This window comes from Salmo salar, chromosome ssa02 (assembly GCF_905237065.1).
Source record: "Salmo salar chromosome ssa02, Ssal_v3.1, whole genome shotgun sequence".
NCBI lineage: Eukaryota > Metazoa > Chordata > Actinopteri > Salmoniformes > Salmonidae > Salmo > Salmo salar.
The window spans coordinates 73776101-73800499 of NC_059443.1; the positions used below are offsets into that span (position 1 = coordinate 73776101).

Below are 24399 nucleotides of genomic sequence, written 5' to 3' on the forward strand. Positions count from 1 at the left end.
CAGGGCACTTTCCTTATGAAAACCCAATTCTCTCATTTGGAAGCTAAAATTACATTTAATCTCCTAACAAACAATTTCAATATCAAACATTTCAATTGCATAACAATTCCATGTGACTCTGATAACTAGAGGGTGTATACTTTCCCAGGTACAGTTTATGTCGTCCTGTCATCAGTCATAATGTCTCAGATGACAACCGAAATGACATCCATACTCATTACGTTCCCAAAGATATTTCCATCTGGTTTTATTACCAAAATATGGTTCCTTTTCCCATTTGTTTGATGTTCCCAGACTCTATATTTGACAGGACAGCAGTCCTTCAGGACAGCAGTCCTTCAGTAGGGTCAGAAAGAGAGGGGAAGGGAGAAAGGTATTTATGGGGGGGGTCATAAACCTTACCCACAGGCCAACGTCATGACAATGGTAATGTGTATGTATCTGGTAGTGTGTATGTAACTGGTAATGTGTATGTATCTGGTAATGTGTATGTATCTGGTAGTGTGTATGTAACTGGTAATGTGTATGTATCTGGTAATGTGTAGGTATCTGGTAATGTGTAGGTATCTGATAATGTGTAGGTATATGGTAATGTGTATGTATCTTCCAAATCTTGAAATGTTCTCAAACCTTTACTGTCCATGATATCAGCATGGTTACGGATTCCACATTTGGACCATTGGGGAGATGCAAATGGCCGCCCTCCAGATAACAAGACATTAGTGTGAAATAATAGCCAACATCTGATCTGAGGCTTTTGACCATTCTTTGTTCTAAATCATTGTTGGGGAAAATGTTGATCCAGATCAGATGTTGGGTACTATATGTATTGAATAGTATATGAATCCTATCAATTAAAATGTACAATTTGGGCGCAATAAATTTGCTTAATTTCTCAGAGATCAAATTCTATTTAGATTATATAACACAATAATTAATCTTAATTTCAAAACAATCTGAGATGGTGGATGTGGAAATCTTACTTCTTCTGGTCTTCTGAGTTGGAACTACCTGATTTGAAATAGGTGTCCATGCATTCATAACCTTTAACAGCGGCTAATGTAAACCCTGCTGCTAACGACCATGGAGAGCTGTACATGGCTCCCAACCCCAATGCAGCTGAACTGAAAAGCGCTGACCACTTGCAGTCATTCAATTTTTCTTCTCTTCTTCTTCTTTCTTCCTCCTCCTCCTGTCTCCTCTCTCTCTCTCTCGCCTCCTCTTCCGTCTTCCTCCTCTCCTCCTGTCTCTCCTCTTCCGTCTTCCTCCTCTCCTCCTCTCTCTCCTCTTCCATCTTCCTTCTCTCCTCCTGTCTCTCCTCTTCTATCTTCCTCAACTCCTCCTCTCTCTTCATTTCCTCCTCTCTCCTCACCTCCTCTTCCCTGATCGCCTCCTCTTGTTTCTTAATTTCTTCCTCTTTTTTCTTCCTCTCCTCTCTCTTCCTCTCCTCCTCTTCGATCTTCCTCTGGACCTCCTGGTACATCTCATTGGTGTAGTGTTTTCCTCCATTCCTCGACACCATCTCCTCTATCTTCTTCAGTAGCTCTGGGACCTGAGTGTCTTTTCTCTTGTCATTGTTTAGGGAGTGATATCTGCCCCCACACATATTGATGAGTTTCTGTAGATCTTTGCTATCAGCCAGAAACCCCTCCACTGATTTTCCCTTCAGTTGATCTTCATGTGTGAACAGCAAGATGGTGTACATTGAGGCTTCTTCTCCAAAGTTCTCCTGGATCCACTTCACAGTGTTCCTCTCTTCCTCTGTGAACCTCCCCAGTCTGATCACCAGCAGGAAGGCGTGGGGTCCTGGGACTGACATATAGATGGCCTTTTCTATTTTACTTTTCATCTCTTCTTTAGACATTGTTGTGTCATAGAGCCCCGGGGTGTCGATGACATCAATTTTCCTCCCATCCACCACTCCACTCTGTTTCTCACTCTGAGCAGTCACAGACACTGGAGAAGACTCCACTTTAAACACCTCTCTCCCCAGGATGGTGTTTCCTGTTGCACTCTTCCCTGATCCAGTCTTCCCCACCAGAACTATCCTCAGGTCAGAAGGCTGCCCTGAAACTGGAAACAGACAAGAAGTGCTTGAGTTGATCGTTTTCAGTAGCCATTTATCAAGACACTATGTGTGTGTTCATGCACAGTGTGTGTGTGTGTGTGTGTGTGTGTGTGTGTGTGTGTGTGTGTGTGTGTGTGTGTGTGTGTGTGTGTGTGTGTGTGTGTGTGTACTTTATGTGTGTGTGTGTGTGTGTGTGTGTGTGTGTGTGTGTACCTTGGCATTGACCAGTGAAGTCTTGCTGACAGAGTGTCAACAGGAACAGAATCTTCAGAGTCCCTCCTGTCCCTTGTTCCATCTCTACTACTGCAGCCAATCAAAAACATAGAAACAGATGATGACCTCATTACAAAATACAAAGTCCACATTTCTTCAGTGACTCATCCAAAGGGTTTGGCCAAGTTCCAACATTCACAGATGAGGAAAGACTCAATTATTTTTTTTTTCAGCTATTTGACTTCTTAACAATAAAAACTATAAAAATAGAAACTATACTGTATGATATGCTGTACAACTGTTATAAAACACAGTACATTCCCTAATATAGGGCGTACATAACGTACTCATATATGGCGTGTCAAATGACATTCTAAACATGGTTATTATTCTACCGTTGCCTGGCTGCTACATATTTAGCCCAGATAGACCAGTTAGAGGGAGTGTTCCCATTACCATCAAATATCACATCTACTGTGTAGACAGACAGGAAAAGTTCAAACAATAATTAAGTAGAATCGGTATAACAGAAACCAGTGAATAATGAGTAAATTGGGAGGTGTCGGAACACAAAAGGTGCATTCCTTTGCTCAGACGTTGCTGACGCTAGATCTTACAACGCCAGGACAGGTATTTTACATATCAGCTAACCACATCATATGTTTTAGCAATCTGTCAGTCAACCATTGGTTGATTCATGCAACGTCTAAGCAGTGTGACCTTAGTCAGTACTGACAAAAACCTGCAGGTGTGTCCCTCACAGCAACAATCTGCTATAAGATGGCTGTTCACCCAAGATCAGCCTCCTTGAACAAGGTACAGTATACTGCACTGAACAAGGTACAGTATACTGCACTAAACAAGGTACAGTATACTGCACTAAACAAGGTACAGTATACTGCACTATCTCTGCACTAAACAAGCTAAATGTTTAAGGTAAATGTTTAACCATTTTCCTCTTTCACTGTTAAACAATATGTATAAATACACACATATAGCAGAATGTGATTTTTAACAGCTACATTATTTTACAGTTTTGACATAATCATGATTATTTATGTATAAATGTTAACAGACCTGGTATCAATAAAATGTCTACTTAATATTGTGCTACAGTTATTAAAATACTGTAGAGTAGATTGTTATACAACATTTATTTAGTAAGGTAGTTAAATTGAATACTCACTTTTAGTGTGGTTTCACAGATCTGTTAATTGTTGTCCCCTGTTGTCACAGAGAGCTGAAGCAGTGGGCCTGCTGGTTTTGCATAGCCAGGTGCCCCAGGTGGGTGGATATTTACCTCAACAACCAATGGAATGGTCTAAAACTCATGCGAAACTAAAGCGCCCAATGTGCTGCACCTTACATTCTGTTAAGTTTCATTTTCCCAGCAACTAGTCATTTCTAGCCAATGAGAGAGTGCTGCTAGGCAAATATTATTCTTCTCAGAACAGGTAGTGTCTGAATTCTGATTGGATGTTGCTTTTTTACTTTAATCTTGGCTACTTGCCAGAATCAGAAGATAGGCCACATCTTTGGGTAAGATGAAATGTGTTGGACACATGGGACACAAAGAAAGGTTAAAAATTGTTAGGGTTGAACTGGCTATTTGTATGCATAACTTATATAATATACTGGGGAAGCTATGCTAAGTACATAAACTAGGGGAAGAAAAGAAAAAATGAAATGTATACATTCACTACTGTAAGTCGCTCTGGATAAGAGCGTCTGCTAAATGATTAAAATGTAAAAAAAAAAATGTAAATGTAACTACGAGTAAATCATCTGTTGAAGACAAGAACTACAACCGGCAACAGGAAGTGCGTCACGACGCTGAGATCAGCCTACACGCCGACGACAGGAGGAGCAAGTTTAAACCACGCTCCTCCTCCCTCGGACAGGCCAGCATTGAGCAGGAACTATCTCTGTTAGAGTATAAAAGAGAAAACAATAGGATGTGTCGTTCTCTTCTCTGTTTTGCCCTGCGAGGTAAAACAGCGAGACCGTATATATACGAACCACACATATACCACGCACGTTGTTTGCATTAATTAAAGTACAGCTAAATCAGAAGTTACTATGTGCTGACTATTTTGTTCTGTTACCAGAAACGAACTGTCGCAACATTAACATGGTGACCCCTGACGTTCTGGTGTATAGGACGTTTACGCTGAGCATTTAATCAGCCAATTGGACTTCGCTTTCGGGAAACGGTGTACTTTACAAATTGTCCGGGCTACTAAAAACAGGTAAGCAGACACCTATTGTTATAATAACTAAAGATCTGCATATTGGCTTTAACCAAATTAATTTTGTGAAGTACCTGTTCGATGTAAGTGAACAAATTTATGAATTATAATGAGTAGATAAGAAATTTGAAAAAGTCACTATTGTGACATGCAAACCTGTGGTAAATGTGTGGTTATTACAATGGTACCCTGGAGTATTATTCATCTGGCGAGATCCGTAAAATATGAAAGGTGCGGTTAGGTTCAGGGAAAATACTGAAATCAATCGGCAAGATTCGTAAGGGAGGTTCCGATTAGGTTCGATGATATAGATGATATAGGGTTTAATGGTATCTGCGAGATTCGTAAGGGAGGTTACGATTAGGTTCGATGATATAGGGTTTAATGATATCGGCGAGATTCGTAAGGGAGGTTACGATTAGGTTCGATGATATAGGGAATAATTTGGTTTGTAATTGGTATCGGCAAAGATTCGTAAATATAGCACTGCGGTTAGGTTCGAGGAATTACCACGACAAAGACCGGGAAATTTTAGATAGAGAATAATTGGGTTTGTAATTGGTATCGGTAATGATTCGTACATATAGAAATGCGGTTAGGTCCGAGGAATTACCCCGACAATGATCGTGAAATTTTAGATAAGAATACTGGATGACCGGCAAGATCCATTCATATACAGGTGCGGTTGGGTTCGGTAGAGTAATTCTTGGGAAAGAAGGTTATAAGGCGAAGTAACAGAGGAATGCTGAGTTGAGGATTTAAAGATAAGAGAATAATGGTATAATAAAAGGATTGGAAATAAAATAATATGATACATTTAGGCGTGGAATAATAGGGAATAGTTTACTGTTTGAAATTATTAACGAAAAAGCAATAAAAGACGGGTGGAATATTTTAGATAGGAAGAAAATTGTGGCTATTGGCAAGGCCCATATTGCGGGAGTGGTTGGGTCTGAAGAATATATGGTTTAAATGAGAGATATTGTTGACTCGACTGGAGAGTTATCAAATTAGTTGATGTTTGAAGCTTGACACTGTAAAACGCGGGTTTAAATAATTGGGTTGAAATGTTATGGAGTGATATTTGAATTGTATTGAATAACTCCGGTTCCATATAATTAGGTTAAAATAAGAACCGAGTTTAACTAAATAGGTTGAAATAAGTTGATTTAAATAAATAGTTAACGTGCTTTAAATAAGGGACTAATTATCAAATTGGTTAGAAATAAAAACGAAAAATAATACAGTAAAACTAAAATATGACTATCAGTGAAGAAGCGGAGAGAGTATTAGAGGCTCTAAAATCCACGCACGAAATCAATGGAGGGAAGGAATGGAAGAGACGAGGAGAGAAACTCTATATGGAATGGATAGAGGATGGTTGGGTATTGTCTCCTGATGGAGTTCCCACAGAAGGTGAGCCAGGTAGAATACTGGGAGCATTGAAGCGGAAAATTCAGAAAGCAGAGGGGAAATGGAAGAAAGCGGGAGAACCCGGAGAAGGTAAATTTATGGAAGCAATGGAGAAAGCTAGACAGAAGGAGAGAATATGATTGATAATGATAGGGAAACTTAAGAAATGGGGAAAGTAGAACAAAGTAAAGAGGAGGAACAGGAAAAGACAGAGAGGACTCCCACGGCTCACACAGAGACAACATCTAAACCCATATTATACCCCTTCCTGGCTGACCAGGGGTGGCGGGAGAACCCAGATAGCGAGGTGGTGGTAGTGGGACGGAGGCAACTATATCAAGTGCCGCCTGTAACGTTACCCCCTCCCCCATATGCTAGTCCTCAGGGAGCCGAGGGAGGTAGAGAGGAAGAGATACAGGGAGGAAGACAGGATGTAGCCACTTTATTAAAAAAGTGGATAGAAACAGAGGGAGATATAATGACGAGAACGTGGGGTCGAGAGCGTGTTAGTGGTGCTGCACCACCCAGAGCCCCCAGTAGGCTCGTTTACCATAACCAAAGTCCAGATAGGAATAGACAAAAGAAAGGGGGAGATGGATGCTTTAACTGTAACAAACCGGGTCATTTTGCTAGAGAATGTGAGGTTCTGTGTAAACACTGCAATAAAATAGGTCGAAACTGCAAAAAGAGTGAATCGGTTGAGATAGAGCAACTAACAGTAACTGTCGGGGCAACAGAGTACCTGATAACAAACCTAGGTGAAATAGCGGGGAGAAGCGGAGACTCCGTAGACAGAAGGGGAAAAACAGGGAGATACGCTGACAAAGACGGAGTGAAGCAGTGTTTTAACTGCGATAGGACGGGACATCTCGCCAGAAACTGTTATACACCCTGTAAACATTGTGACGGAGTTGGACATAACCACCGAAATTGCAGCTCTAAACACAGCATTGGTGGTTCAGTGGTAGAATTCACGCCTGCCATGCGGGAGACCCGGGTTCGGATCCCAGCCCATGCACTATGGGACTGAAATGTAATTGTTATGTTTTGAATGGAACCATAAGGTTGATGGTGGTTGTTTAAGATATAAACCGAACGTTTTGATGGCTTGTTTAGTTTAAAATGAAGAGACGGTTACCGAAATCTAATGAATTATAATGAGCGGATAGGTTTAAAGGGAGTAGTAATAAATTGTATTAAGTATTATATAAATTTGGCGATTTACATGGTACATATAAGGACATAGACATTTCATAAGTGTGAAGCCGAAAGAGAGATACAGTTGGAATATTGGTTTTAATCTTGTGATAGAGGAAAGGCAGAACGCTGTTTGAAAAGAGGTAATCGCTGGGCTATGTTTGGCGAGAAAGAAGCGTTTTGTTTTGTGATAAATTCTGCTTATTGATTCGTGGTATTGATTGTTTAGTAACACCAGTGAATTGAACATTGCAAGGAAAAATATCAAGTCATTAAGGTGAATTACAGGTGGAGTTAATTTTATATTAACAGGGACGGTGCACATTAAACACAGTTGTGTATAATGGCAGGGTATTCCTAGCAAACAGAATGGGCCGGTTTGCAGACAAACTGAAAGGGTTTTACGGTTTTAAGCAATCTTGGGTCAAATTGGTTAAATAGTACGTTAAAATATGGGGTTTCATAGATTGAAGTACAGTATTGTATCCAAGGGTAGCGCATGTTCAATTAAGTTTAAAACTAATGATTGGGGGGAGTACAATGGAAGTATAAGCATTTTTAGGTTATGTTTGTAGTTAACTTTTGGGTTTCTGAATCGGTGTAGTATGAGGAAATGCTGACCAAGTGGTTATTTTATGGAATAAGGAGCACTTAGCTCTTTTGGGAAAAATTCCTAGGGACAGGATATCTTAAAGGGGTAGACACACATGGCATTTTGAAGTTTTGTTTTCTGAGTTTTAATTAAACACGTGAAATTCTTTTGATAGGGAATGTTCTGGGAACTTGAGATACAAAATGTAGATAAGGTTATTAGCTTTCATTTGTCAAATGTAGTAAAAAATGAATAAAAAAAATAAACAGTTCTGAAAAGGGGGTATGACTTTTTGACCCCACTGGTGACTTTTCCTTTTGTGGTCTGATCAGCCGCAATGAAAAGCCATTGGATGGTGAATTTAAGGTCATTTGGGATACTGACTTTAAGGAAATTTGGAGAACTGATAATTATGATGAAGTTAAAGTTCTTAGACACAATTGATAATTTGAACCAATGAGAAGACAAAATGACGAAAATGGTACAATTATTTTTCTTTGGGGAGTAGTTTAGATTAGTCATTTTGATCTGATTATGTTACGTGGATATTGTTTGATAAGTAGGGGTACTTTTTACATGATCTAGATAAGTTTATTTTCCCTTAGGAAGTCAGCTGTGGTTGTATTTAGTGGAAGAGATTTAACACAACAAGACTGGAATTAATATAATAGTAATATTATATTTTGTTGTTAAATAAGTTTTAAATGGTAGACTTATGCCAAGCTTTAGGATATATTCTAAGCCAACAGGACAGGAATATATGACATCTGTAGGGAATCCAGGATTATTGAGGGTATCGAGATAAATGTAAGTAGCTATGTAATAAGACCATGAGACATTTAGTACCCCCTGCACTGCTGAGACCTTGATGGGTTGGAAGTAGGAGGAGAGCATAAGCAAGGAAGAGAAGATAAAAGTAAACAGAAGAATTAGATAACGGTTAGTGAGTGGAGACCAGCATAGTTAAATTATAAACAGGTGAGGACAGAAATAACACTGGGAGAGACAGAAAAGACATAAGAATAGAAGATAGCAGGATCATTTAGTTAGGTTCATTTAGCTTTAGGATATTAGTTCATGAAGAGACTATCAGCTCCATGAGCATGTATTTTAGTTTTGATTTTAAGTTATGTTTGGTAAAATTCGCTAGGAAAAGATATGATAATTTAGTTGAAAGTAGTTGTTAAATCTTAAAGAAGATAAGACACTTGATAGAGAAATGCACAGGGTAGCTAAGGAGGAATGCCCCAGGGAGAATTGGACATGTGGAAAGTAAAAGGGGGCAATCCTACAAGAGAAGGGCTGACATAAGGATAATTTACTAACCTTACCAAAGACATTGTTAAGAAATGCAGCAAAATTTATACATGGCTTGAGCCATGTATAAAAAGGGGGAGTATAGTAGAGCAGGCGCTAGAACAGGATAGGATGCTACTAGAACAAAAACATTTTTTGTAGAATGTCCATTCCAACATTTGGAAATGGACTTATTGAACTATTCCGAATTGAGGGGAAGAAGGGGTGTTTAAAAATACCAGATAAGCATAGTAAATGGGTAGAAGCGTTCCCAACTTACTTGGTGGACATGATTATGGTAGCTAGAATATTAGGACAAGATATTATCCCTAGTGTTGATACTGGGATCTATCTCTTTAAATGATGGATGACATTTTAGCTAATCAAGTAGAGCCTATAGAATGCCAGAGTTAGAGAGACCAGAACAGGTAGACATAGAAGTTGAAGAAATACTAGCAGAGCACATGAGAAGACTGTTTGTTAACCAAACCCGTATGTCCAAGATTTTGTGTCCAACAGGTGAATTACAGGAGAAGGTGATTCACTCAATCCAACTAGGAGACTGGGTGTGGATCCAGTCCCTGAGGAGAAAAAACTGGAAGCAGTCCCGTTGGGAAGGCCCATACCAGGTGCTGTTAAACCATTGCCTTTGCCATTAGGAAAGCTGAGAGAGTCACTTGGGTCCACGTTACCCACTGCAAGAAGGTATGTACACATATGAGCACTGATGATCACACACAGAGTTAGGAGAAGAACCGAGAACCAATAAGGTCCGGGGTTTACCTCCTTAACGAAGATTTCCTATCCCGACCGTTCATCACTGTGTGTGCTCCTAGAGGTGTGAGTATGGGGTGGTACCAAGCAGAGAGACTAAGGGCAGGAGAGGGTTGGCGGTTTTTGGGAAGAGTAGAGACTCTGAGCTGCATCATAGTCTAATCTTTCTGATATATTCAGATCCACCACCTACGGGTACTAATCATAGGATACCGTTGTCACTGAGAAGAAGTAAAAGATAAACTATATAATACACTGATGAGTGACGTACAGAATAAGGAATCAAAGAAGATCAAGATGTAGAATTTAAGGTAAACATTAAACAATTTCCTGGGGAAGCAGACAACTGTACAGGAATAGGGGTTGGCCAGATTGAAGTATTCAGCCAACCCACCTCGGTTCACCAAAATTCCTGATGAGCACCAGTGGTATAGATACAAGAATGGCACCGAGAACTAAGATGATTTTAATGGCTGGAAAGGTAATCGTTAATGTGACTGACTTAGGTTTGAAAGCACAGGAGAAAATGTGTAACCTCATAGCACCTATAACTGATAAAGGGTGGGCTAGTACCAGCAAAGGACGCATACGACAGGAAATACCACAAAGGGTGGTTAGGAACTTGCGCCCTGGGGTTATTGGCCCAACCAGTTTGAATTAACTATCAGAGACCAGTTATAGGAGGCTAAAGAAGGCACAGGAGGAGTTTTGACCAGGATGGGATTAGCTTTGTCTAGATGGATGCTATTGGCATCCTCAGGGAGGTTCCAGATTAATACAAAGTTATGAATCAAATATGTGAAGGCTTTAACACTACATTATGTTCGTAGTTGACAATAAATAATAATGTGGATTGAATTTATGACATCTTTTAATCAACAGAGATTCATGAATGAAACAGGGGATGCAGTAAAGAGGTTCTCTGACCAATTATCCGCCACCTCCCTCATGACCTGGTAAAATAGACTGACTCTCGATAGGTTACGGGCAAAGAGGGCGGTGTAGGTAGAATGATTAGGTTCATTACTGTACGTACATTTCTGATAACACAGCTCATGTTTGGGAAATGGAAAAGTGTTGCAAGAACTGTATTATGGGCTGCTTTCACCTGTATGAGTGTGTTTGGGTTGTGTGGTTGTTGTTTGGTCCCGTGTGCGAGAGGTTTAATCACCAGAACTCTAGAGAGATGGATAACGGAGCAGATGGTGAGCTACGGACCGAGTCAAAGTTCAGACCAATGAGACGACAAGTACCTACCGCCGAGCAAGAAGTTGTCAGAGCAACCGGAATGATGCCTTTGATGGAATTGACCCCGGAGAACACTAAATCCAGCTCTGGGCCAAAGATGGATCTGTCAGAGGACGATCCTTGTTTTACAGTTGAGGAAGTGGTTGAATAAAGCGTATGCACAATAAATTCATATGTATTGCATGTAGTGGCAGGTGGATGTGAAGGTTTTAAGTACTGGGACAAAGAGTCTGTTCCACACATGTTAGGTGTAGCCACTGTCGCAAAAAGGCTTTTTATACGTGTTGAGTAATATGTTATGAATTTATCCTGTATACTATTTGTCTTTCCTGATGTGAAGGTTTATAAGGAAATATATAATCATTGAAATGGAGATATACAAATTGTGTTGAGTGACACCCTAGGGGGTGTCAAAAGGGGGACTCTTAAATTTCCCAGAAATTTCTTATTAGAGTATGTTCACACCCCAAGGGGTGTGAAAAGGGGGATTGTTAGGGTTGAACTGGCTATTTGTATGCATAACTTATATAATATACTGGGGAAGCTATGCTAAGTACATAAACTACGAGTAAATCATCTGTTGAAGACAAGAACTACAACCGGCAACAGGAAGTGCGTCACGACGCTGAGATCAGCCTACACGCCGACGACAGGAGGAGCAAGTTTAAACCACGCTCCTCCTCCCTCGGACAGGCCAGCATTGAGCAGGAACTATCTCTGTTAGAGTATAAAAAGAGAAAACAATAGGATGTGTCGTTCTCTTCTCTGTTTTGCCCTGCGAGGTAAAACAGCGAGACCATATATATACGAACCACACATATACCACGCACGTGTTTGCATTAATTAAAGTACAGCTAAATCAGAAGTTACTATGTGCTGACTATTTTGTTCTGTTACCAGAAACGAACTGTCTCAACATTAACAAAATGTAATAACATAAAACTGCATTTTCAAATGTAACTTTATACTTGCCTAGCCTGGTCCCAGATCTGTTTGTTCTCTTTCCAGCTCCATAGAGTACCACAGTATGAGTCACAATACCCATAACACCTAGCTATCAAACAAGGAAATGGTTACAATCATTTTTCCACCATTCATTGTCCCATAGATTTTAGAAACACTTAAAATGGTTACACTTTACTTGACACCCAGCATCATAACATGTTATTACAAAGTCATAACCATGTCATATGTTATAACATCTGACATAATGTGTCATAGTATTGTAACAAAACTGTCTTGATACATATATTTAGACCGGTTGTGACATATCTTACATTATTTTAAGGCTGGTTATGACACCTACATAAAGAGTCAAAACCCACAGAACCTACCACTGTAGTTATTTTATGGCTGGTTATGACACCTACATAGGCAAAACCCACAGAACCTACCACGCAAGGCAAAACATTCCATTACAACATAGCCTATATCATTTTCTGAAATTGACTTTTGACCATTAAATGATCATTGTAATTGCGCACACATTGATGTCATACATGCACCTACCCCAATGCTCTGTTGCTGATGAATGCAGAATTTTGTCATGAGACTGATAGAAAGTGATGTTTCTTTTCATCATACTTTAAATTAAACTTGTAGAAAATACACTTTATGACACGATAAAGAAGCATTATGACCATCCTAATCATATAAGCCAGATAGGCCTATCATGCCCTTATGGGGCGGCAGGGTAGCCTAGTGGTTAGAGCGTTGGACTAGTAACCGAAAGGTTGCAAGTACACATCCCTGAGCTGACAAGGTACAAATCTGTCGTTCTGCCCCTGAACAGGCAGTTAACCCAGTGTTCCTAGGCTGTCATAGAAAATAACAATTTGTTCTTAACTGACTTGCCTAGTGAAATAAAATAAAAAATGTCAGTCATCAGTCAAAAATAGGGTGTCACTGCTCCAAACCGCAATAAAAAAAGCCAGACTACGGTTTGCAACTGCACATGGGGACAAAGATTGTATTTTTTGGAGAAATATCCTCTGGACTGATGAAACAAAAATAGAACTGTTTGGCCAAAATGACCATCGTTATGTTTGGAGGATAAAGGGGGAGGCTTGCAAGCCGAAGAACAACGTCCCAACTGTGAAGCATGGGGGTGGCAGCATCATGTTGTGGGGGTGCTTTGCTGCAGGAGGGACTGGTGCACTTCACAAAATAGATGGCATCATGAGGATGGAACATTTTGTGTAAAAATTGAAGCAACATCTCAAGACATCAGTCAGGAAGTTAAAGCTTGGTCGCAAATTGGTCTTGCAAATGGACAATGACCGCAAGCATACTTCCAAAGTTGTGGCAAAAGGGCTTAAGGACAACAAAGTCAAGGTATTGGAGTGGCCATCACAAACCCCTGATGTCAAACCTATAGAAAATGTGTGGGCAGAACTGAAGAAGTGTGTGCGAGCTAGGAGGCCTGCACACCTGACTCAGTTACACCAGCTCTGTCAGGAGCCAAAATTCACCCAACTTATTGTGGGAAGCTTGTGGAAGGCTACTTGAAACATTTGACCCAAGTTATACAATATAAAGGCAACGCTACCAAATACTAATTGAGTGTATGTAAACTTTTGACCCACTGGGAATGTGATGAAAGAAATAAAATAGAGGCAAAATAATTACAACTTAGCATTAACACTGGATTGATAGATGTGCAGATGATGTGCAAGCAGAGATACTGGGATGTAAAATAGCAAGATAAATAAAAATATGGGGATGAGGTAGTTGGGTGTGCTATCTACAGATTGGCTGTGTACAGGTACAGTGATCGGTAAGCTGCTCTGACAGCTGATGCTTAAATATAGAGAGGGACATAAGTCTCCAGCTTCAGTGATTTCTGCAGTTCGTTCCAGTTATTGGCAGCAGTGAACTGGAAGGAAAGGTGGCAAATGGGAGTGTTGGCTTTAGGGATGACCAGTGAAATATACCTGCTGGAGCATGTGCTACGGGTGGGTGTTGCTATGGTAGCCATCCACAAGCTTCCCACAATAAGTTGGGTGAATTTTGGCCCATTCCTCCTGACAGAGCTGGTGTAACCGAGTCAGGGTTGTAGGCCTCCTTGCTCGCACACGCTTTTTCAGTTCTGCCCACACATTTTCTATAGGTTTGAGGTCAGGGCTTTGTGATGGCCACTCCAATACCTTGACTTTGTTGTCCTTAAGCCATTGTGCTACAAATTCGGAAGTATGCTTGGGGTTATTGTCCATTTGCAAGACCAATTTGCAACCAAGCTTTAAATTCCTGACTGATGTCTTGAGATGTTGCTTCAATTTTTACACAAAATGTTCCATCCTCATGATGCCATCTATTTTGTGAAGTGCACCAGTCCCTCCTGCAGCAAAGCCATGACATCATTCCAAGCTGTTTAAAGGCACATTCAACTTAGTCTATGTAAAGTTTCTACGCACTTGAATTCTGATACAGTGAATTATAAGTGAAATAATCTGTCTGTAAACAATTGTTGGAAAAATTACTTGTGTCATGCACAAAGTAGATGTCCTAACCGACTTGGCAAAACTATAGTTTGTTAACAAGAAATGTGTGGAGTTGTTGAAAAACAAGTTAATGACTCCAACCTAAGTGTATGTAAACTTCCGACTTCAACTATAAGTTATCAGTTGTAGTAAACTGGTATATTTATGTTTACCAATAGATGGCGGTGTTGGCTCGATGGGGGTTTGCTTTCCACTCTCCATAGCCATTTCCTATGTCTGCCTATATAACCGTGATTAAGAAAGCTTCAGGTAGCTTATGCCAGGTGCATTAGGGAATGTTATTCTAAGTTACAATTAAATACTAAACCGTACTTACGTGTCAGGAGTCATCAATCTAAGAAACCTCTAAGGATATTACATATTTGGCGACGAGGATAACTATGGAGGACCGGGTTGGATTTTTTTGCCATGAATTTAACGGAGTGTTTGACACGTGACGCGGGATGTGAGACTCAAGTGAGCGGTGGAAGAAGGCTTGATTCCCTGGATTCGGGTAGGACAAATTATTGACTGTGTGAGGGGAGAGAGAATCGGAAAAAATGGCTTTGACAACAATAGGCTCGCTATCACCATTTGATCCTATTAATCAGGAATGGGAGGAGTACTGTGAAATAATGTAACATTTCTTTGCTGCTAATGAAATAACTGATGCTCTGAGTAGGCTGCCCGTTCCAGAAGTCATCATTCAGGAAGAAGAAAATGACCAGGTCTTGATGAACGATGTGTTGGATGATGCGACGGTGAACACCGCACAAATCAGGCAATGGACTTCAAAGGATATGACGTTATCCCAAGTGCATGAATTTATCCTGAAAATATGGCCTACAGTGACAGAGCCTCAGATCATGCCTTACTACGCTCACCGCTTGGCCTTGAGTGTTGGAGATGGGTGTGTTCTGTGGGGTTCAAGAGTAGTTATCCCATCGCAAGGCGGGGTATTATTATTTTTTTATTTTACTTTTATTTAACTAGGCAAGTCAGTTACCTTTTGGTTATTGTCCAGTGCTCTAACCACTAGGCTACCTGCCGCCCTGAAGTTCTTGCATCAGTTGCATCCAGGTATGTCAAGAATGAAAGGCCTAGCGAGGTTATACGTCTGGTGGCCAAAGATGGACCACGATGTAGAAAATGAGGTTAGCCGGTGAGCAGATTGTCAGAGTAACAGGAAGTCACCCCCCACCACGCCATTACATCCATGGGAATAGCCGGAAAAACCATGGACACGACTACATGTGGACTACGCTGGACCTTTCCTAGGAAATATTTTCCTTGTGCTGATTGATTCTAATTCAAAGTGGATGGATGTTTACACCATGAACATGTCCACATCATACGCTACAATTGAGAAGTTGAGACAAAGCTTCAGTGTTATGGGATTGCCTCAAATGTTCGTTAGTGACAATGCTACTTGTTTTACAAGCACTGAATTCACAAGTTTCATGAAACAAAATGGAATTCAGCATGTAACGTCGGCCCCTTCTCACCCATCTTCAAACGGATTAGCAGAACGTGCGGTTCAGACCTTGAAGGAGGGGATGAGGAAGATGCAAGGGCCCAGCATTGAATCAAAGGTGTCAAGATTCTTGTTTAGCTACAGGATTACTCCTCAAGCTACAACTGGGTTGTCACCTGCAGAAATGTTGATGTCAAGGAGGTTAAGGTCAACCTTGGATCTCATCAGACCAGACCTGAAAGTGAAAATACAACAAAGGCAATGGAATCAAAAATGGAATCATGACAACCAAGCCAAACTCAGAAGTTTCTCACCTGGAGATGATGTCTATACAAGAAACTATGGGTTTGGTCCTAAATGGATTCCAGCTACCATTGAGGATTGCTCAAGACCAGTATCCTATACTGTGATCATCGGAAGTGGACAAAGACTACGGAGACACGTGGATCAGATCTGAGCTAGAATTCCAGTTCCATCCGGGGATCTGGATCAATGCTTAAACGAGCAGGACAGGACATTGGAACGTTCCCCAGAGTTGCAGTTGGACAAACCACCTGAGACCAACAATGCTCAACTTCCTGAGACCACCAGTCCGGGACTACCTCCTCCTGTGAAGTCTCCACAAAATGACGTTGTTTCACCATCAAGGGGTGAAGATCTGGTGGCACCAGCTACACCACCTCTGAGACGCTCTATTAGAGAGAGACGTCCGGCAGACTTTTTCAGATCCTAAAGGAGATCATGTTTAAAAAAAAAATACATTTGAAAATAGCATAGCTCAGAAAGGAATTACGTTGGGTTTTTAGCTTTAAAGGGGGGGATGTAGTAACCTGGTATATTTATTAGTGATGGGCCTGTTATCATTAGTGATAGAGATTGTCAGTAATGATGGGCCTGTTATCGGTAGTGATGGAGATTATCAGTAGTGATGGGAACTGTTATCAGCAGTGATGGAGCCTGTTATCAGTAGTGATGGGGCCTGTTATCATTAGTGATGGGGTCTGTTATCAGCAATGATGGAGCTTGTAATCAGTAGTGATGGGCCTGTTATTGGTAGTGATGGAGATTATCAGTAGTGATGGGAACTGTTATCAGTAGTGATGGAGCCTGTAATCAGTAGTGATGGAGCCTGTAATCAGTAGTGATGGAGCCTCTTACCATGAGTGATGGGGCATGTTATCAGTAGTGATGGGACCTGTTATCAATTGTGATGGGGCATGTTATCAGTAGTAATGGAGCTTGTTATCAGTAGTGATGAAGCCTGTTATCAGTAGTGATGGAGCCTGTAATCAGTAGTGATGGAGCCTCTTACCATGAGTGATGGGGCATGTTATCAGTAGTGATGGGACCTGTTATCAATTGTGATGGGGCATGTTATCAGTAGTGATGGAGCTTGTTATCAGTAGTGATGAGGCCTGTTATCAGTAATGATGGGCCTGTTATCAGTAGTGATGGGGACTGTTATCAGTTGTGATGGAGCTTGTTATCAGTAGTGACGCGGCCTGTTATCAGTAGTGATGGGCCTGTTATCAGTAGTGATGGAGTTTGTTATCAGTAGTGATGGGGCCTGTTATCAGTTGTGATTGACCTTGTTATCAGTAGTTATGCGACCTGTTATCATTAGTGATGGAGCTTGGTATCATTCATGATGGGGCTTGTTGGCAGTAGTCATGGGGCCTGTTATCAGTAGTGGTGGGGCCTGTTATCCTCTTAGTGCAGAGATCCCGCTAGCGGGATCAAATTCGACAACATCCGGTGACATCGGAGCGTGCCAAATTCAAAATACAAAATCGTAATATTAAACATTCATGAAAATACAAGTGTCATACATGATTCTTTAGCTGAGAATCTTGGTAATCGAACTGCATTGTCAGATTTCAAAAAGGCTTTACGGCAAAAGCATTCGACTGTTTGAGGACAGCGCCTCACATTAAGCATATTTTACAAACCAGCGCAGGCGTCACAAAATAACAAATAGCTGTAAAATAAATCACTTACTGTAATGGAAATTATATGATTAAAGGTTTGGCTAAATGATTTCACTCAGAAACCATATAACCCATTGAAATGTATTTGAAATTATAAAGGCTATAATAATGGGTTAAAAACTATATTCCAATACTGTGTGTGAAGACACTGTTACCACTTCAAAATGAGCAGGGCAGAGTTGATAAGATGACCTTGGGAAAGGAACAGGAGAAGATGTCTCCCTAAGTTAGGGAGAGAAACAACGGCCTGGGAACAGCTAGGCTGACAAAAGGTAAGGAGACAGGTTGTCTGGGTACTGTGGAAAAATACAGCCGCCTAAATCTGGGTGGAATTCTCTACCGATGTGTGTGTGTGTGTGTGTGTGTGTGTGTGTGTGTGTGTGTGTGTGTGTGTGTGTGTGTGTGTGTGTGTGTGTGTGTGTGTGTGTGTGTGTGTGTGTGTGTGTGTGTGTGTGTTAATATAAAAGGCTTTGTACATTGTAAGGATTTCAGAGCTCTCATAAATAAACGTTTTGACCCTTGTAGGCTGGCTATCCGTCTGCTTCATTCAACCAGAATCTTACACCCTCTGGGGGGGCAGACTGAGTAGTTTAATTGAAGTTCGGTTTAACTTGTTATGGATAGGGGGCAGTATTTTCACGGCCGGATAAAAAACGTACCCAATTTAATCTGATTATTACTCCTGCCCAGAAACTAGAATATGCATATAATTATTAGCTTTGGATAGAAAACACTCCAAAGTTTCTAAAACTGTTTGAATGGTGAGTATAACAGACCTCATTTGGCAGGCCAAAACCTGAGAAGATTCTGTACAGGAAGTACCCTATCTGAACATTTCTTGGCCTTCTTGATCATCTCTATCCAAAACAGGGGATCTCTGCTGTTACGTGACACTTCCTACGGCTCCCATGGGCTCTCAGAAGGCGGCAAAAAGCTGAATGGTGGCTTTGCAGGCCCTGGCTGGTCGGTCAGAGTACTCTGAGACTGAGGCGCGTGCACGAGTCGACTCCATGTTTACTTTCTCTCTCTTTGAACGAAAACAACCACTCCCGGTCGGAATATTATCGCTTTTTTACGAGAAAAATGGCATAAAAATTGATTTTAAACAGCGGTTGACATGCTTCGAAGTACGGTAATGGAATATTTAGATTTTTTTTGTCACGAAACGCGTCGGGCACGTAACCCTTCGTCACCCTTGGATAGTGTCTTGAACGCACGAACAAAACGCCGCTATTTGGATATAACTATGGATTATTTGGAACCAAACCAACATTTGTTATTGAAGTAGAAGTCCTGGGAGTGCATTCTGACGAAGAACAGGAAAGGTAATCAAACTTTTCTAATAGTAAATCGGAGTTTGGTGAGGGTCAAACTTGGTGGGTGTCAAAATAGCTAGCCTGTGATGGCGTGCTATCTACTCAGATTATTGCAAAATGTGCTTTCACCGAAAAGCTATTTTAAAATCGGACATAGCGAGTGCATAAAGGAGTTCTGTATCTAGAATTCTTAAAATAATTTTTATGTTTTTTGTGAACGTTTATCGTGAGTAATTTAGTAAATTCACCGGAAGTGTTCGGTGGGAATGCTAGTTCTGAACGTCACATGCTAATGTAAAAAGCTGTTTTTTGATATAAATATGAACTTGATTGAACAAAACATGCATGTATTGTATAACATAATGTCCTAGGCGTGTCATCTGATGAAGATCAAAGGTTAGTGCTGCATTTAGCTGTGGTTTTGTTTTTTGTGACATTATATGCTAGCTTGAAAAATGGGTGTCTGATTATTTCTGGCTGGGTACTCTGCGGACATAATCTAATGTTTTGCTTTCGCTGTAAAGCCTTTTTGAAATCGGACAGTGTGGTTAGATAAAGGAGAGTCTTGTCTTTAAAATGGTGTAAAATAGTCATATGTTTGAAAAATTGAAGTTTTTGGATTTTTGAGGAATTTGTAATTCGCGCCACGCCTATCATTGGATATTGGAGCAGGTGTTCCGCTAGCGGAACGTCTAGATGTAAGTTAAGAACATTGATAACTTAATTCACGTAACACTTACTTTTGAAGATCTTCCTCTGTTGGCAATCCCAAGAGTCCCAGCAACACAATGAATGGTCGTTTTGTTCAATAAAGTCCTTCTTTATATCCCAAAAACACTGTTTAGTTGGCGCCATTGAATTCAATAATCCAGTCCTTCAACATGCATACAAAGGGATCGTCCAAACGAGTCAAACGATGTTTTTTATTCATCCTCAGGTTGTCTAATATCTAAATAAATGATAATATTTCAGACGGAGTTTACTATGTTCAATAGCAAAGCAAAGGAAAGGAACGAAGAGCGCTACTTTTGCCCTGGTGCTCAACTTGGAAAGACTACAAATACTTCTTAATTTTACAAAAAAACAAACATAAAACCTTGTATAAAGACTGTTGACATCTACTGGAAGCCATAGGAACTGCAATCTGGGAGGTGGAAATTAGATCTTTCAATAGCATTGCATTGGAAGTCATTTGGAGCCCATTTTTTTATTTCCGGATCGATTTTCCTCGGGTTTATGCCTGCTATATCAGTTATGTTATACTCACAGACATCATTTTAACCTCTTACATCTAGACGTTCCGCTAGCGGAACACCTGCTCCAATATCCAATGATAGGCGTGGCGCGAATTACAAATTCCTCAAAAATACAAAAACTTCAATTTTTCAAACATATGACTATTTCACAGCATTTTAAAGACAAGACTCTCCTTTATCTAACCACACTGTCCGATTTCAAAAAGGCTTTACAGCGAAAGCAAAACATTAGATTATGTCAGCAGAGTACCAAGCCAGAAATAATCAGACACCCATTTTTCAAGCTAGCATATAATGTCACAAAAACCCAGAAGACAGCTAAATGCAGCACTAACCTTTGATGATCTTCATCAGATGACACACCTAGGACATTATGTTATACAATACATGCATGTTTTGTTCAATCAAGTTCATATTTATATCAAAAAACTGCTTTTTACATTAGCATGTGACGTTCAGAACTAGCATACTTCCGGGGAATTTGCTAACAATTTACTAAATTACTCACGATAAACGTTCACAAAAAGCATAACAATTATTTTAAGAATTATAGATACAGAACTCCTCTATGCACTCGATATGTCCGATTTTAAAATAGCTTTTGGTGAAAGCACATTTTGCAATATTCTAAGTACATAGCCCAGCCATCACGGGCTAGCTATTTAGACACCCGGCAAGTTTAGCACTCACCAATATCAGATTTACTATTATAAAAGTTTGATTACCTTTGATGTTCTTTGTCAGAATGCACTCCCAGGACTGCTACTTCAATAACAAATTTTGGTTTGGTCCAAAATAATCCATCGTTATATCCGAATAGCGGCGTTTTGTTTGTGCGTCCCAGACACTATCCGAAATGGTAAATAAGGGGTCGCGCGCATGGCGCAATTCGTGACAAGAAAAATCTAAATATTCCATTACCGTACTTCGAAGCATGTCAGCCGCTGTTTAAAATCCATTTTTATGCCATTTTTCTCGTAAAAAAGCGATAATATTCCGACCGGGAATGTCCATTTAGCTAAACAGAGGAAAGAAAACAAAGCTTTCGGGCGACGCGGGCACGAGCCTGAGTCTCACAGTACTGTAACCAGCCACTACCCAAACGCGCTACTTTTTTTCAGCCAGAGCCTGCAAAGCCACGATTCAGCTTTTGCCGCCTTCTGAGAGCCTATGGCAGCCGTAGGAAGTGTCACGTAACAGCTAAGATCCTCCTCTTCAATAAACAGAGACAAGAAGAACGACACCTTGTCAGACAGGCCACTTCCTGCATGAAATCTTCTCAGGTTTTGGCCTGCCATATGAGTTCTGTTTTACTCACAGACACCATTCAAACAGTTTTAGAAACTTTGGAGTGTTTTCTATCCAAAGGCAATAATTATATGCATATTCTAGTTACTGGGCAGGAGTAGTAACCAGTTTAAATCGGGTACGTTTTTTATCCAGCCGTGAAAATACTGCCCCCTAGCCATAACAGGTTAACAGTTTTAGAAACTTCAGAGTGTTTTCTATCCAATTCTACATATACATATGTATATGCATATCCTAGCTTTTGGGCCTGAGTAACAGGCAGTTTACTTTGGGCACGTCAGACAGGCGTAAATTCAGGAATCTAGCCTTACTTGCAGAGAGGTTATCAGCAGTGATGGAGCTTGTAATCAGTAGTGATGGAGCCTGTTATCAGTAGTGATGGGTACTGTTATCAGTAGTGATGGGGACTGTTATCAGTAGTGATGGGGACTGTTATCAGTAGTGATGGAGCCTGTTATCAATAGTGATGGGGCCTGTTATCAGTAGTGATGGGGGCTGTTGCCAGTAGTGACAGGTGCTGTTACCAGTAGTGATGGGGGCTGTTATCGGTATTGATGGAGAATGATATCAGTAGTGATAGATCCTGTTATGAGTAGTGATGGGGGCTGTTTTCAGTAGTGATGGGGATGTCATGAATAGTAGTGGAGCTTTTTATCAGTAGTGAAAGACAAATTCAACTCCATCTTTCATCGAATCATGGCTTATTCATCACAAAACCATTTGATGTTGCCAATTATTTTCATGATTACTTCATTGGCAAAGATGGCAAACTTAGGCAGGAAATACCAGCGATGAACAGTGAGCCATCGTATTCCTGCATAAAAAATAGTAAAAGAAAAGCATTTTCTGGTTGGAAAAAAATGTGTTTGACCAAATACAATGCTATTTCTGTGTAAAAAAATTCACAACAGGCCTTCAGCATGCTTATAGAGAAGGGCACTTAACGTGTACTGCACTGACAAAAATGACTGATGATTGGTTGAAAGAAATTAATAATAAGATGACTGTGGGAGCTGTACTGTTAGATTTCAGTTCAGCCTTTGATATTATCAGTGGTGTAAAGTACAGTAAGAATATTTTAAAGTCGTTTGGGGGGTATCTGTACTTTACATTACTATATATTACTTATATTTTTGGCAACTTTTACATTTACTACACTACATTCCTAAAAAAAATAATATACTTTTTACTCCATACATTTTCTCTGACACCCAAAAGTACTCGTTACATTTTGACAGGAAAATGGTCCAATTCACACACTTATCAAGAGAACATCCCTGCTGATCCCTGCAGCCTCTGATCTGGCGGACTGTGTTGGAGTGTGACCCTGGCTATCCGTCAGTTAAAAAAAAACAAGAAAATTGTGCCATCTGGTTTGCTAAATATAAGGATTTTTAAATGATTTATACTTTTACTTTGACTTTTGATACTTAATGCAACCACTTTGTCAGATTTCAAAACAGCTTTAAGGCGAAAGCACATTGTTCAATATTATGAGTACAGAGCTCAGCCATCAAAGCAAGCTATACAGTTACCCGCCAATACTTGGAGTCAACAAAACTCAGAAATAGCATTATAAATCTTCCCTTACCTTTGCTGATCTTCATTGGAATGCACTCCCAGGGCTCCCACAAGAAATGTTTGTTTTGTTCGATAAAGTCCATCATTTATGTCCAAATACCTCCGTTTTGTTCACGCGTTCAGATCACTATTCCAAAGGCAGATGCGCAAGAGGAAAACGGTAGATGAAAAGTCAAAAGCGTTCCATTACTGTTCGTAGAAACATGTCAAACGATGTTTACAATCAATCCTTAGGGTCTTTTTATCATAAATCTTCAATAAAATTCCAACCGGACAATAGCGTATTCATTACAGAGGAAAAAGAAGGAACGGCGTGCCCCCGTGACTGCGCAGTAAACAACTCAATGGCCTCAGCTAGTCCACTTGTTTGAACAGCTCTTATTCTCCCCCAATTCACAGTAGAAGCCTGAAAAAAAGTTCTAAAGACTATTGACATCTAGAGGAAGTCTTAGGAAGTGCAATATGACCCCACAGACACTGCATATTAGAAAGGTCAATCACTTAAAAAGTACAATCCTCAAAATCTCCCACTTCCTGGTTGGATTTTCCTCAGGTTTTGCCTGGCATATGAGTTCTGTTATACTCACAGACAATATTTTAACAGTTCTGGAAACTTTAGACTGTTTTCTACCCAAATCTACCAATTATATGCATATCCTAGCTTCTGTGCCTGACTAGCAGGCAGTTTAGTTTGGGCACGCTTTTCATCCAGATGTGAAAATAGTGCCCCCTATCCCAAACAGGTTAAACTCTTAGGGACCCCTTCCCGCTCCAATCCCTTTAGCGGGATCGATTTGAAAACAACCAGTGAAATAGCAGGGCACGAAATTCAAAACAACAATAATCTCATAATTAAAATTCCTCAAACATAGAAGTATTATACGCCATTTTAAAGGTAAGATTCTCGTTAATCCAACCACATTGTCTGATTTCAGAAAGGCGTTACA

General features: G+C 40.3%; 1 protein-coding gene and 1 pseudogene across 1 annotated transcript; one reads left to right on the forward strand and one right to left on the reverse strand.

The window, feature by feature from the left end:
• Positions 1 to 434: 434 nt before the first annotated feature.
• LOC106592293 (GTPase IMAP family member 7) lies at positions 435 to 3640 on the reverse strand. Its single transcript, XM_014183624.2, has 3 exons — positions 3468 to 3640; positions 2282 to 2371; positions 435 to 2073 (listed from the first exon to the last, which is right to left on the reverse strand). The coding sequence occupies exons 2-3, from the start codon at positions 2361 to 2363 to the stop codon at positions 980 to 982; spliced, it is 1176 nt and encodes a 391-aa protein (XP_014039099.1). The 5' UTR covers positions 2364 to 2371; positions 3468 to 3640; the 3' UTR covers positions 435 to 979.
• A 2469-nt stretch (positions 3641 to 6109) lies between these two features.
• Positions 6110 to 24399, forward strand: part of LOC123738004 (uncharacterized protein K02A2.6-like) — a 32584-nt pseudogene continuing 14294 nt past the window's right edge.